The sequence below is a fragment of the Falco rusticolus genome, chromosome 19 (genome assembly GCF_015220075.1).
Source record: "Falco rusticolus isolate bFalRus1 chromosome 19, bFalRus1.pri, whole genome shotgun sequence".
Taxonomy (NCBI): domain Eukaryota; kingdom Metazoa; phylum Chordata; class Aves; order Falconiformes; family Falconidae; genus Falco; species Falco rusticolus.
Window position 1 is genome coordinate 6,299,263 of NC_051205.1, and position 13,286 is coordinate 6,312,548.

At 54.3% G+C, this 13,286-nt stretch overlaps 2 protein-coding genes across 12 annotated transcripts in view; one reads left to right on the plus strand and one right to left on the minus strand.

Annotated features, from left to right (window-relative positions):
* The window catches only part of LOC119159347 (twist-related protein 2-like), a 43,575-nt gene extending 39,546 nt beyond the window's left edge, over positions 1-4,029 (plus strand). For 2 of the 3 annotated variants that reach the window (XM_037412075.1, XM_037412077.1), the window contains exon 5: positions 2,839-4,029. The gene's annotated coding sequence lies outside the window, so the exon portion shown is untranslated. The remainder of the gene's footprint in view (positions 1-2,838) is intronic. The other variant, XM_037412079.1, reaches the window with a different exon arrangement.
* A 3,084-nt stretch (positions 4,030-7,113) lies between these two features.
* HDAC7 (histone deacetylase 7) overlaps positions 7,114-13,286 on the minus strand; it is an 88,492-nt gene continuing 82,319 nt past the window's right edge. For all 9 annotated transcript variants that reach the window (XM_037412069.1, XM_037412068.1, XM_037412070.1 and 6 more), the window contains 12 exons: positions 12,928-13,048; positions 12,638-12,687; positions 11,415-11,522; positions 11,131-11,186; positions 10,825-10,912; positions 10,383-10,502; positions 9,830-9,927; positions 9,618-9,736; positions 9,283-9,416; positions 9,089-9,173; positions 8,708-8,846; positions 7,114-8,057 (listed from right to left, as the gene is read on the minus strand). In XM_037412069.1, the coding sequence (XP_037267966.1) occupies positions 8,012-8,057; positions 8,708-8,846; positions 9,089-9,173; positions 9,283-9,416; positions 9,618-9,736; positions 9,830-9,927; positions 10,383-10,502; positions 10,825-10,912; positions 11,131-11,186; positions 11,415-11,522; positions 12,638-12,687; positions 12,928-13,048 (1,164 nt within the window). In that variant the 3' untranslated portion in view covers positions 7,114-8,011. The remainder of the gene's footprint in view (positions 8,058-8,707; positions 8,847-9,088; positions 9,174-9,282; positions 9,417-9,617; positions 9,737-9,829; positions 9,928-10,382; positions 10,503-10,824; positions 10,913-11,130; positions 11,187-11,414; positions 11,523-12,637; positions 12,688-12,927; positions 13,049-13,286) is intronic.

Here is a 13,286-nt window from a genome sequence, read left to right on the forward strand (position 1 = left end):
TTGCTTGGATTCTGCTTTGTCGGGTGTCTGTTTCATTTTCTTTTATTTATAAATATGTCTCATTGCACAGTATTAAAACACCAGAGTATTAAAGGAGCTTGGGGAGATCTCACTTCCTGATTCAGAACTGCTCAGAAAATGCATTTAAAAGAGCAGCTGCTTCAGAAACCTCTCCGAGATCCCTCTGCAGATTAGCAAGAGAGCACAGTTTCGTCTGCTTGAGATTCCTTGCCATCCTGGATCAGTCCTTTGAAAGCAGTGAGAACGGGTTTCCCTCACTCACTGCTGCTTAAACTGGCCAGGGTGGTCCAGGACCTCTGGGCTGGGCTGGAGCAAGCCCAGGCACTGGGCTCCTCCTTGGATGGGTCCAGCAGGCAAGGAGTTGCACTGGCAGGAGCCACCTCGCTTTCACTTTTGGTTTGAGTTCCCAGAAGAGACAAGGAATTGCCCATATCCTGGGAAATCTGTGCCTGGGTGATTTTTCTTTTTTCCATTCTGGTCAAGGGGCCGTGTTGAGTACCAGCTGCTCCCCGCCATGTGCTCTGGCAGGATGCTTCTGGGATTTGCTCCTTCCTCTGGCAAAGAGCAGGTTTAGAGGCCAAAAGGTTCCTCCAAAGGCTGCCGTCTTCCCACACAAGTGCAGAGCTAGTGTAGCATTTCCCATGGCATCTGCAGGACAGAGAGGGAGAAGAAATGTTTGGTGCCTTGAAGGCTCCGACTTTGATGCCCCAGGACAGTATGAGCGGCGCAAGATGAGGGATGCCAGACATCCCCCAGAATCCCAGGGCTGATCTCTGGGTAAGGATGCAGGACCAGATGGGGCTGGGGATGATTATCCTGACCACCACCAGCCCAGCCTCTGCCAGGGCTGTCAGGGGACACTCTGACTGCTGTGCAGGAGCAAGGAATGGCATCACCTTGCTGTCCCAAGCTGCTCAGCCCAGAGCAGAGAGAGCTACAGGCTGTCCAGCCAACAAGGACATGTTAAAGAGGGGACTGGGGCTGCCATTAGTTTCATTGTCAGAAAAACGTTCTTCAAGCAAAAATTTCCACCTTTCTGTTAAAGATGGAAGCACTCGCCAAACCTGCCTGGTGGAACCAGGCTCCTCTCCATTGCAGCAAGACAGGTTCTCTGCACTATTCAGGATTAGTTAAAATTAAAACAGAGATAAAAATTACAGAGCCAGCCCTCATGAGCATTAAAATGTCTGCTGCTTTATGATCCCCATGAGGAGACAGGCTTGCTAGATCTCAGCTGCGCTCGCTTAGCCCAGAGGAATGCCTTTGAAACGAACCCATATTTCACCACTGAATGTCACGGGAATGCACCTGGGATCTGAGGGGGAACGAAGGAGATGCGTTAACAAGATGGGCTTTGCATTTAATTTCCTTTTATAGGGCTGTATCTGAACAGAGATGAGGGTGTTAATGCAGCAGAGGGAGGGAAAGACAGTCATCAACTGGGGTGTTGAGGACGGGATTGCAGAGCTTTGCATCTCCCCAGTTCTGTGGTCTGGTCCATGCCAGCCCTGTGAACGCCCATCACCAAGTCCTGCACACTCAGAGCAAGGCTGGTCTCCTCTGGAGGCTCCCGCAGTCCTTTGGCAGCCGTCGAAATCGTGCCATGAGTGCGTTATTAGGCATTAGACCTTGTTGGCTTGAGACATGGCTATGCCATGAGACAAGGGGAGATTATGAAGTTTTATATAGGCTGCATATAGGACAGCCCTGTCCTGCATAGGACATCCCTGGGCAATGCCAGCTGGAAAACAGCCTCTTTGGTTGCCTGTTGTGCCAGACACTGTTGCCCTTGAGCACTGTGTATGTGCACAGTGCCCATCACAGACCTTTTGGACCATGGTCCCAAACAGTCAGCAATGGGACACATCAAACTTTGGGAACTTTTTCTCTCTCTGCCACCCAGCTTGGGCAGGCTCTGGCCTGTTGGTAGCCCTGCAGGCAGCCCTGCCAGCCTCATCTGCATTATCTCAGCCAGTGCCTGAGTTGAATTATTGGAGGGTTTGACTTATTCCTCTCCAGGCTCCTCTCCAGAGAGTTAAAGGTCTCAGAAATTGTGCAAGGAGGGACTAAAAAAGCAAGAGGCAGAGCTGGGGAGGGGGTGAAATAAAACCAGAGACCTGAGGGTGATGGGGAAGAAGCTCAGAGGGCAGCAAAATGAAACCGTTGCCCCCACAGGGCTTGATTCTAATTTCTAATCTCATCCAGCCCTGGCAGGAGATGTTTCCCCCTGCCCAAGGCCTGGATCAGGCTGCTCTGCCCCTCTCCTGCACTCGGTTCACCCACACCATGCCCCCTGGCTCCAGGCTGGTGTCCAGCGTCAGCTGGAGGCACCTGGCAGCTGCGTGGGGTCCCTTCCAGCATCACCCTCCACTGCCACCCACCCTGGGGACAGCCCTTCATGCTCTGGGCTGGAGAGGAAACAGTTCGTCACAGGTTAATGCCTGTCCTCCTTGCAGAGGGGAGGGAAAGAGATGAGAGGTTTGGTTGCTTTCCTTCTCCATCCTTGCTGTGCTCCCAGAGGAGCATATTGGGGGTAAAAGCTGTGGGGTTTTTTTTGAACACCCACTGTTGTGGGCTCAAGGTGCCCATGTTCACGTCACAGTCGACATTGCCCAGTACATCCCATGCGGCTACGGGGAAGTCTGTGAATTCCAAGGCATGAAGGCTCAGGAGCCAGAACCAAACATGGCTCTTCCCTCCGCTGGCTACCCAGCCAAGCACTGGATTTGGCATGATTTTGGGAAGCCTGGGCTGGCTGTGCCAAGCCAAAACCTTGGTGACTTGGCAGCCAGGTTGACCCTGCCTGTCTCCCTTTAGGTCTTAGGCCTCCACTTCAATGGAAACAAGCAGCAGCTCGCCAGCGCCCAGGCACCCAGACCCAGCCACCTTGCTCTCCTCCAGCACCTGAAAAAATGACAGCAGCCTCCCCAGCGAGCAGGAGAGCACAAGTCCCATCCCACCCTGCCAGCCTCCTTGCCTGCTGGGGCTGCTCTGACCCCTCCAAACCCTGGGGCTGGGGCAGAGGGACTCAGACCAGGACCCAGGTGGTTTTGCTTGGAACAAGCTTGTTTGGATGCTGTGTACAAAACTCTTTAGGTTGTAATTTATTTTTGACTCGCAGGTAAGAAATACTCAAGTTATCAACTCCTGTAATAGCTGCCTGTTTTCCCAAGCCTGCAGGAAAGCTGATGTCTCTGGCTCAGCGGACTTGGTCTTCCCCACATCCCCACTGCCTGCAGCCAGGATTTGCAGGCAGCTGCCTTCTGCCAGGACCAGGCAGGACAATTCCTTTTGGGATGATAAGTGCTCGTGCCCTCCCTCACTGGTCTGGTCCTCACCGCTTCCCAGAGTCCCCCTGGGATGTGAAAATGCAGCGCCCAAGGGTTTGGCCAAGGACTGAGCATGAGTCGTGGGTTTTGTCTGCTTTTATCCTGTTCTGGAGGTCTGCACCGTAACAGCATCATGGTTTGTATTGCTAACTGGCATGTGGAGAGGATCTGAGGGGGGCTGCTGAACCCCTCAATGAACCTTGAGGCTCACAACACCCTCCATTCACTCATAGTCCATGGATGTGTCTCAAAACCACCCACTCTGTTGGAACAACCCAATTTCTTTGAAATTACTGGAAAAATAAGGCTGGAGATGTAACATACAGCCCTTCCCTCTTCCCCATGAGAATTGGGGGAGTTTGGGGACATCTCGGGAGTGGTGCTGCCCTGGGGAGATTCAGGCTCTTGCAGGGGTGAGATTGACTTGGCGGGATGTGGAGACAGTGGGGGGGACAATGGAGGGGTGTTGGGGTTTCTGCATGATCCCAATAAAGTCCGGGGGAATTTTCCAGCGTTCAATCCTTTTGTTTCCAAAGGAAATGGTGCTCTCATTAAGCATGAGGTGGCACAGCTGCGCACCCACCCCTGCACCCTCCATCAGCACTGGTGCCTGGTCATTGTTAAGTTGGGCAAAGGAGAATCAGGTATTTTTGCTTGTTATAGCAGAGAAAGGGGGGGGGGGGGAGGGGGAAGTCCCTTTAAATGAGGTTGTAACAGGCATGCAAACTGAAATAATCCATGCGGGAGAGAAGTGTTATAAATGACTCAACAGCAGAGTTTCAATTAGTGATCATGCTTTATTACACACCAGAGAATCCAAGGAGAAGCAACAGCAAGGTTCAGACTATCTTTTTCTATATATTTCTCAATTTTTTATGTACAATGTGAGTGGATTCCCTGTGCTGGGGAGCTGACCACAGCCTTTAAAAAAATCTGAATGTGCTTAAAAAAATATAAATTCCATTAAAAATAGGGTTGTGGATGGCTTTGTTAACTGCATCAGACAAAGTATTTTACACATGAAAAATGAAACCACCTTTAGAAAGATAAATTTTCTTTCAAAAATTAAAATGTCCTTTAAAAATAAAGGGGTAATACCTCTGCAAAGTGGAGAGTCAGGCTTCCAAGCCTAATTTAAAAAAAAAAAAAAAAGGGTAAATATCTTTTTAAAATTTATTTTTTAAGTAACATTTTGTTGAGTCTTTTTTCTTTTTAAATAAATGTGTATATTGACTTATTTTAAAATGAGGGAAACATCAGCCCTAAGGAAGGAACAACAATTTGAACCAAGGTCTTGGGTTTTTTTTCAATGTTCACAGCCACAACCATAGTTGTTGTTATCAAAGACACAGAAAGTTGCTGGGGGAAAAGGTGTTTGGGACAAGGAGGGATAGATCTGGAGATGTTCTGGCCCTTAGCATCTTCATGTGTCTTGGGAGAAAAGCCCAAATAAACCTCATCCCTGAGGGACAGTTCCTCCAGCACAATGTTGGACATCCCACAGCATCCTTGGCATGGGTGGCCAGGACATCATCCGGCATTTTTTGCCACACCAACAAACCTTCCCACTGGCTGGACAGTACGAGTGTCTTCTGTGGGAGCTGGTGCCTGGTTTGGAGGTCCCATTCTCCATTTACAATGCGGTGGGGCAGGCTCGTCTGGGATGCACGGGCACGGCAACAGGGATGGCTCCTCCCTGGAACTGGAGATGTCCACCATCAGCTTCATGGTAGGACTCCTCTGCCTGATGTTCAGCTGTTAAAATCAGGCAGATGGGAACTCAGTGAGTTCATCCACCCTAACCAAGAAGTAGTGGGAGCACCCAGGCAGTGATGCACCCACCCATACCTGGTCTTCAGCATCACCATGGAACTCTACCCATGGAACCCCACCACCTCCTCCAGCCTCCATGCTCAGTGGACACCACTGAAAGGGGCATCTAGGGGGGGACCTGGGGATAAGGAGGTGCTACCCCATGGGGAGAGTGGACCCCTGCAAGGAAGCACATGACTCTGCTAGAAAAAAATGTGCTCGCACAAACACGCCCTTACTGCCATGTTGTTTGGCCCCATCTTTGGGGTTGAAACCACAAGTCCCCAGTTGGCAGACGGGGCCGGCACTTTCCGTGAGCTGTTTGACACATCAGCTGCTGCTGTGGTGACACAACAGGGGAGCGAAGGCAGAGGGGCTACTCAGTTTTGGATCTGGTTTGGGGTGACCTACCATGCCGGGTGCAAAAAATGAATGACTTCTTGGCCATCCAACCCAGCCCTGGCCAGGTAACACTCATGAAGGTCCTGCTGGGTGCTCCTAGACAGATCTGTCAGGCTGGAGGCTGGGAAGGGTCAGCCCTTGAATTCATGAGCTTATTTAATCACCGCTTTTCTTCCTTTGGGTTCTTGCCCTGATAGACCCAGGGGAAATCTGAAAATGTTAAGTACTAAAGAAGAAGTGAGGAAAGAGGCTGTTTGCTTGGGGCATGTCCCTCTGCAACAGCTTCCACAGCTGAGCTCACCCAGTTCCACCCACGGTTTTCTCCTGGAGGGAACTGGAGCATAAATCCTCATTCAATGTTGACCTTTGGGCTTTCTTGGCGGTGAGGAGCAGCTGTGGGCCATGCCACATCAGGACTGCTCCTGGGGTCCAGCATGAGTCCAGCTGGGATCCACTGTGAGAAATGAGGGTGACATTGGGACTGAGCAGGGAAGTGGCACTGAGGCTGACCGGTGGAGAGATGGTGGCACTGGAGGAGCCGCAGCAGGGTGCCCAGTTCGGCTGATGGGAAGGAGCAGAGGGAAGAGGCCACAGTGGCTGGCACTGGGCGGGACACCAGTAATGCTCAAGTGCCCAGAGGCTGGAGAAGCAGCAGGTCCTTCCCACCACCCAACCTTGGCAGGAGAATCCACAGAATGGAGGGCCAGTATCTACAAACACTAGGCTCTGGAGAAGACAGAGGGTTGGAGGGGAGGGGGGGCAGGCGCTTTTTAACCCCTTCCTGCCCAAGCTGTCCTACTGCAATGTGATGCCCTCCCTCCCGTCCAGCCAGAAGTTGCCCATCACAGGACCACCTTGCAGGGCGAGCGCAGGTACCAGAGCGCCAGCAGCAAGGAGGCAGCTGTCGGGGTGCATGGGCAGTGGCATCTCTGCTTGTCACCCAGCCGTGATGGAATTCACACCTTCCTCAGTCTCTGTGTCACTGGCCAGTGCTGCTGGACCCCAGCTCTGGGCAGTTTGAGACACAGAAACGTTTTATTCTTCCAATATATTCCCCCCGGCCCCCTTTCTTTTTGTTATTTTTTGGTTTGTTTGGGTTTTTTTCTTTACAAAATCTCCTCCCTGTGTCTGCAGATGGATCTAGCTGCCTCCTGAGCTCAGACAGGTATCAATGTCCCATCCACCCCCACCACCTCAGCCCAGCTGTCCCCAGACTCTGCTGCAGCCCAGCACCACGATGCCTGAGAGGGGACCTACCTACCTCTCAGAGTGAGGAGGCACATGATGCCCTGTTGCAGTATGAGATGGGAAGAAGGCAAATCTAGGTGGACACTTCATTTTGGGGGGCCTGCCCCTGCCCCTGTCACCCCAGCCCCACAGGATCTCAGCTGGAGGAGCCCATTGGGGTGCTGGGGGTGTAACTGCAGGGTGGGCTCAGGGTGGTGACTGGAAGACAGCTTGGGCTGCCCCTGCTTCAGGGATTACAGGGGTCTACATTGATACAGATCCTCAGGTCAGCGCGTTGCTGAAAGGGCTCAAGGCACCTTGGTAATGTCCACATGAAGAGCTGTTTGTTCTCAAAATTCCCATGGAAATAAGAATACATACGGTTCACATTAGCACACATCAATTGTATATAGTGCAAATCAGAGCCCCAGCACCAGAGGGTTCACGGTCTAGTTAGTGGTTAGGATGACCCACAGGTGCAACCCTGGGCACTGCAGACACTCCAGCCCTTGCTCTTCCCCAGCTGCAGGGCATCGGCGCATCACCTACAGCTGTCCAAACCCTTCTCGTGCAGAACTTGCTCATACCCCACGTCACTGTCACACTTGCTCCTGCCTCATGCCCCACCAGAGGAAGGGGAGCCAGGAAGCCTTTGTGGGAAGACACAGGGAGCCTGTCCCTCCCGAGCAAAACACAGGGCTGCTTTCTCAAAGGCATTGCTGCCTGGCCAGAAAGGAGCTCTGGATGCAGTCCCGGGGGTGGTTCTAACCACCCGAAGCACAGCCACAACGTCCGTCCCAACACCCACCCCCCTCCCCAAGGGTGAGGAAGATCCCAGGAGAAGGGCAGGTCTGTATCTGGCTGCCACTGCAGCCAGAGGGCTGGAGGCCTCTCATGCACACCCCTGGAGGGGTTTCACGTCCTGAATGTTGGGAACTGACTGCAGGCACGGTCTAGGTTTGCAAGGCCATGCCATGCAGAGGGAGTTAGTCTTTTTTCCATCAGTCCCGAGGAGGAGGACATCCTCCAGGTAGCTGCAGGAGCATCCTTTCTGGGACACCTGCAGAGGTGGCAGCCAAAGGTCCAGGCTGTTTCAGGACCATGACTTGAGGAGTGAGGATCACGTGGCAAATGGGAAGCCAGGAGTGAAGAGCGACCACTGGGCTCAGGAGAGTCCAGCCACATCCTGGAAGTAGAGGAGCAGAGAATATCACTGCTCATCACTGGTTCATGGGCTCCTCTTCCTCCATCAGTTCGTCTTGCGGCCTGAAACGGAGAAATGTGACACATGAAATGAGGAGACCTGTGTCACACAACATATACCGCTCAGCATCACGGAGCCTTCTGGCAAGTCCAGCTTCTGGGGCTATCCAACAAGCCTCCCAACTTGCCAGTGCTTCCCACCCCACTGAGACCCATGTAGACTCTGGCTGAGTCCTGGTGAGGATGAGAAAAGGTGGTGGGCAGGTTGGGGATGCTGCTGAAAGGAGGTGACCCACCTCCACACCTCCAGCCTCCAAGGAAGGGAAGAGGATTTGGTCTCATTTTCATTTTGTTTGGGAAAACCCCAGCACTGCATCTCCCAGAAGCCAATCCAGGTCCTGACCATGTGGATGCAGAACCTCAACCCACCACCCAACAATGCTGAACACTGGGGCCAAATCTGCCAGGACGTGAGGGCTGCAGGATCAGAGATCTCAGTGGGGAGGACAGTTAAAATTTCTAACTCCCCCAGACCAAAACCTGCTTTAAGCCAACACGGTCCTGACCTCCCAGAATCTCATCTGGCTGCAGGACATGGCTTTTCTCTGCTGCCACCCCCTTGACAGCAGGGCTCGGACCCAGGCACACAGGGAGTGAGCGGCACCTACATCATCCAGGCACCCACATCCCCCAGGATTAACTAAGAGCATTACCTCTTCTCCACCATCACAGCCACCGAGAGGGAGGCCAAGGCTGTGACTGTCTCCACCTCTTCTGCCTCGTGGTGCTGCGCCTCCAGGAAGGAGCAGCCCAGCTTGGAGGCAAAGCGCTGCACAGCCACCCAGTATTTACCTGCAGGAAAAGCAAAAATCAGGAGGTGCCAGGATGGGGTGCCCCAGATCTCTGGGCTTCCCTTGCAGTGAATGCACACGAGGTATCACCCTCCCATGAGAAGGATGATGATGGAAGAATCCACTAGAGTCTTTTATGCCAGCTGTCCCCTTGGAGGTCATAGGGTTTACTGGAGAGGGGAGAAAATGTTAACTCCTAACTTCCACGTTAACTAACTGAGCCCCCAGCCCTGGGACACTCACTCTGGACCTGGATCACTGTTTCCAAGGAGCGCACTGCGTTGGGGTTTGGTTTCTGCCTCATGCTTTCTTCTGGGAGAGGGTCCAGCTGTGGAATGAAGACACAAGGGGGTCAACAAGAGGGAGCTGTGCCCAGGGCTCGGCTTGCAGGACCAGTACAGCCCCACTGCCACGACCCGCTGACCCCCAGCTCTCACCTCGTTGCCCAGCAAGGCTGACACACAGGCCTCGGATGCATCACAGATGGCCGTAAGGTCATGGCCACCTTCTAGTGCAAGGACAATGGCTCCACCAGCCAGGCTCATCAGCTGCTTTGTCATGTAGCCGAAGCCTGGAGGAGAAGCCCGAAGAATGGGGAGTCAGTCTCCCTGCTCTAAACGCTGGGGCCCTGGCCCTCAATGCTGGGCAGGTACAACCCCAAAGATCTCCTCTGACTCCCTGGAGAGCTGCCACCCCTATGCAGTGGCCCCAGCCTGGGTAAACAGTGGGAACAACCTGCCCTGAGCCAGCAGCACTGCTTCTACCTCCTTACATTTAGCAGAGACTTTATAGCCGCCCAGGGGTGGCGGATGGCCATCCGCTGCATCGAAGCCAGCTGACACCAGCACCACATCAGGGGAGAATTCGTGTGCGATTGGCATCACTACTGTCCTGTGTGGGTAAAAAACAAATATGAGGTGTTAAGTGCTGGCTCAGCCTAACAAGGAGGGAAAGAGGAGATAAGCAGAAACACAGGAACAGTACCTGAAAGCAGCCAGATACTCAGGGTCACCCATCGGCGGGTCAAGCCCTCCAGTCCAGGCTACGTTGACATTAAATCCCTCACCGGGGCCAGCACCAACCTGTGAGAGAGCAAGGACAGCAATGAAGGCCTGGATATGGCCTACAGGGGTGCCAGGGCAGTGCCCTGAGTGGGCTCCATCACTTCCAGGCTCTGGGGAGGCAGGGTGTCCTGGACGCTCTACCCTGTGCCACAGGAGCTGGCTGGGTTTGCAAAGCTTGTTGAAGAGCAGGAGAAGCTGTGGCATTTTTCTGACACTTCCCAGATCCTTGCAACCATCAGTCACTGTCCCTCTGCCGCTGGCTGCGGGCTGGGATGAAGCCCCACCTTTGCAGCCAGCTGGGTGAACCAGGCAGGATCAGGCACCAATAAGGAATGAGCCCACAAGGCACTGACACAAAACTATCCCCTGCTCAAACTTGTCAGTGCCCTGTTGTCCCGGCTGTGCCCTTTGTCACCAGCGCTGCTTCCTCAGGCAGAGCTGCACAGACCTCACAGCACATTGGTGCTTTTTACCTCATCAGCAGCCCCGCTACCGGGGAAGAAGTTGCCATCATCATGACGATGCAAAGAGATGTAGAGAACATCAGGGTCCCTGTAGAAGATTTGCTGAGTCCCATTGCCGTGGTGAACATCCTAGAGGGAGAGAGATATTGGGAGAGTGCTCTTTTTTCCAGCCTTGAGGGTGGCCCAATAGCCTAATGGAGCTAAAAGCAACTGGATCTCTACCCTGCTCCAGGGCTGGGTCCTCCATCCCCAGGATCTGCTCCTGCTCCCCCATCCTGACATGCAGGAAGGTTCCCAGCCACACTCCTTCCGGGCAGCCGGTCCCCAAAGGAGGAGGTTTCACTGCTCTCCGGTCCAGCTCCAAATCAGAGCTGCAAGGAGGTGCAGACACCTGCTCCTGGGGATGTCCTGGAGAGGAGTAGGGACATGCTGGGGAACAGAGGTGACTTACCCAGTCCACAATGAGGATCTTGCTGAGTTTCCCTTTCTGCTGCAGCTGCCTTGCAGCAATGGCCACCGAGTTAAAGAAACAGAATCCCCTGCAAAGAGGGAGTCACAGATGGTTAATGCTCTGGGACCCTTCCCTCCTGGCCCACATGCTCCCTAAAGGGTAGGCTCACCCTCCCCTCTCCCCCTGGCCTGGATACAGATGGGTCCTGGTGTTTATTCTGGAATGATTTTCAGCCAAGGAGCTGTTTTTTGTGGCTTCCCACATGCCAGCCCCAAGCCCTGCAGCTTGGGAAGGGACGTCTCTTACATGGCAGTGGAAGGATCCGCATGATGTCCAGGTGGCCGCACCACAGCAAAGCCATTCTGGGGACAAAAGAAAGGTGAGGCCATCAGAGCTGCTTCCCACAGCATCACGCAGCCTCTTTACACCCCGGCTGGCTGGTCCTGCTGCATGGGGACAGCTGGGGACGGAACCTGCAGCAGCACAGGGCTGGGAGTACCCAGTACTGGCTGGTGAGACCCCACAGCCCTTCTCTTGCCTGGCCACGGGGCGATGCACAGCCCTGGGACCTCTACATGAAGCCAGCCTACCTTCAGCTCCCTGGTGGCCACCCTGAAGGCCAGCTCAGTGACACTGCCTGCAGCCCAACGGGCAGCGTTGGAGGAATGCAGCTCGTTCCAGATGGTATCACTGTCCACCTGGAAGCAACGGGATTGATCAGGTAGGGACAAGGCACCAGTGGAAGAGATCCCAGTCATGGGACCCACGCTCTCCGCCAGCTGCCCTACTTGAGACTAGGGGCTGAAGTCCTGTGCAGGCTGAAGGGCCAGGCACCGTGGAGCCAGACCACCTTGCACGCAATGGGGCAAGCCTCCCACCAGGATGGCAGCTCCTCCGTCTGCTCTCAGCCCCAGCCCCCAGCCCAGTTCTGCACAGAGCATCTCACCCTGCACCCTGGAGCTGGAAGGACTGACTGAGAAAATGCTCATTACCTTCTTTATCTTATTTTATTGTTTAACCAAACATCTTGGTTTGATCAGGGTCACGTCAAAGGCTGAGCCAGAGCCGGAAAACTCAAGTCTCTTCTGATCAACGCCATGTGCGCAACTCAAAGGCTCCCCTCTGCCCACGGAGAAGGGCAGCTCCAGCTGCCCGCGCGCGTGGGAGGAGAGCAGGGAAGGGGAGGCAGAGCGGGGAAAGTAGATGCAAACGGGGCTGAGAAGAGCTGGTGCCCAGCAGTGGGGGCAAGGAGAGAAGAACCAGAAGAAGCAGCAGGAAGACATGGAGTGAGACCCACCCTGAAAGAAAGAGAGGACAGAGACGGTGGGGAAGAGGAAGAGAGGAGAACGCAATGAATGGAGAGAAACCAGGATGGCAAGCTGTGAAAGGAGAGGCCACAGAAGTGTCTGGAGAGAAGTGGTGAGCTGCTGTGCCCATGACACCACTTCTCTCCCTCAATGGTGACAATGGTTTGCGGCTTCCCCTAGCCATCCTGCCAGTCTGCTCCCTTCTAATGCCCTGGGCTCTTAGAAATGGCTGTGAGGGGCTTTTTGGTGCTGGGTCCCCTAGAGTAACCAGGCATAAAGGATCCCCTTTCAAGGGTGGGATGCTTAGGACCATCCCAGGGACAGGGGGGATACAATGATATCCTGCCCACATATGGGAGTGTTCCCGCCTGAGGCTGCCCAGCCTTGGCAGCCCAAAGGCTGCAGGAGCTCCCTCTCCACTCAAGCCCATGAGGGGGCCCTTGCTGGGGACAGATGAAAGGAACAGCCCCATCCAAAACCAGCCAGAGCAGAGGTCAAGCACTTACCCCCACCCCTCCGCAGGGCAGCATGACAAACATCCGCTGCGACAGGATCCCTGCAAAGAGAGGGGACAGCAAGGACTTCAGAGCTGAGAAACTGGAGAATGGTGGGGGACAGGGCACTTGGCACAGGCAGGGAGGTTTGGCCCGGCTGCTTGGCCAAAACAGTCTGCAGGGCAGCTGCTTGGTGTGGTTCCCACAGCTGAGAGTGCTCCGACACCCGGAGTGGGTGTATGGCCAGGGACAGGCAGGTGAGGGCACTGCTGCCCGAGGGAGCCGTGTGGATGTGAACTTACCTGCCAGCTTCCCGTTGTCCAGTTTCAGGCGGTTGAGGGGGTTAGTGCCGTAGAGGAAGACATGGCGCTCGGTATGGACACACTGCAGCTCTTCCAGGGTGGCTTTGCGTCCCCGCAGACACTGTGGCAGACAGGGGCTGTGACCAAGCAGCTCCAGGTGGGAGATACAGGCTCTCCCACCCAAGCACGCCAGCCTCCGAGGGTAGAAGTGGCATATCCTGCTGACCAAGTACAGCCACATTTTGTGTCACTGCAGCTGGGGAGGAGGCAGCTGCAAGGTTCAGCACGCTGCTTCTTGCATTGGATTTGAACTTCAGCACCCCCTCATTTGCAGGGATCAGGCAGGAAATGCCAGCACC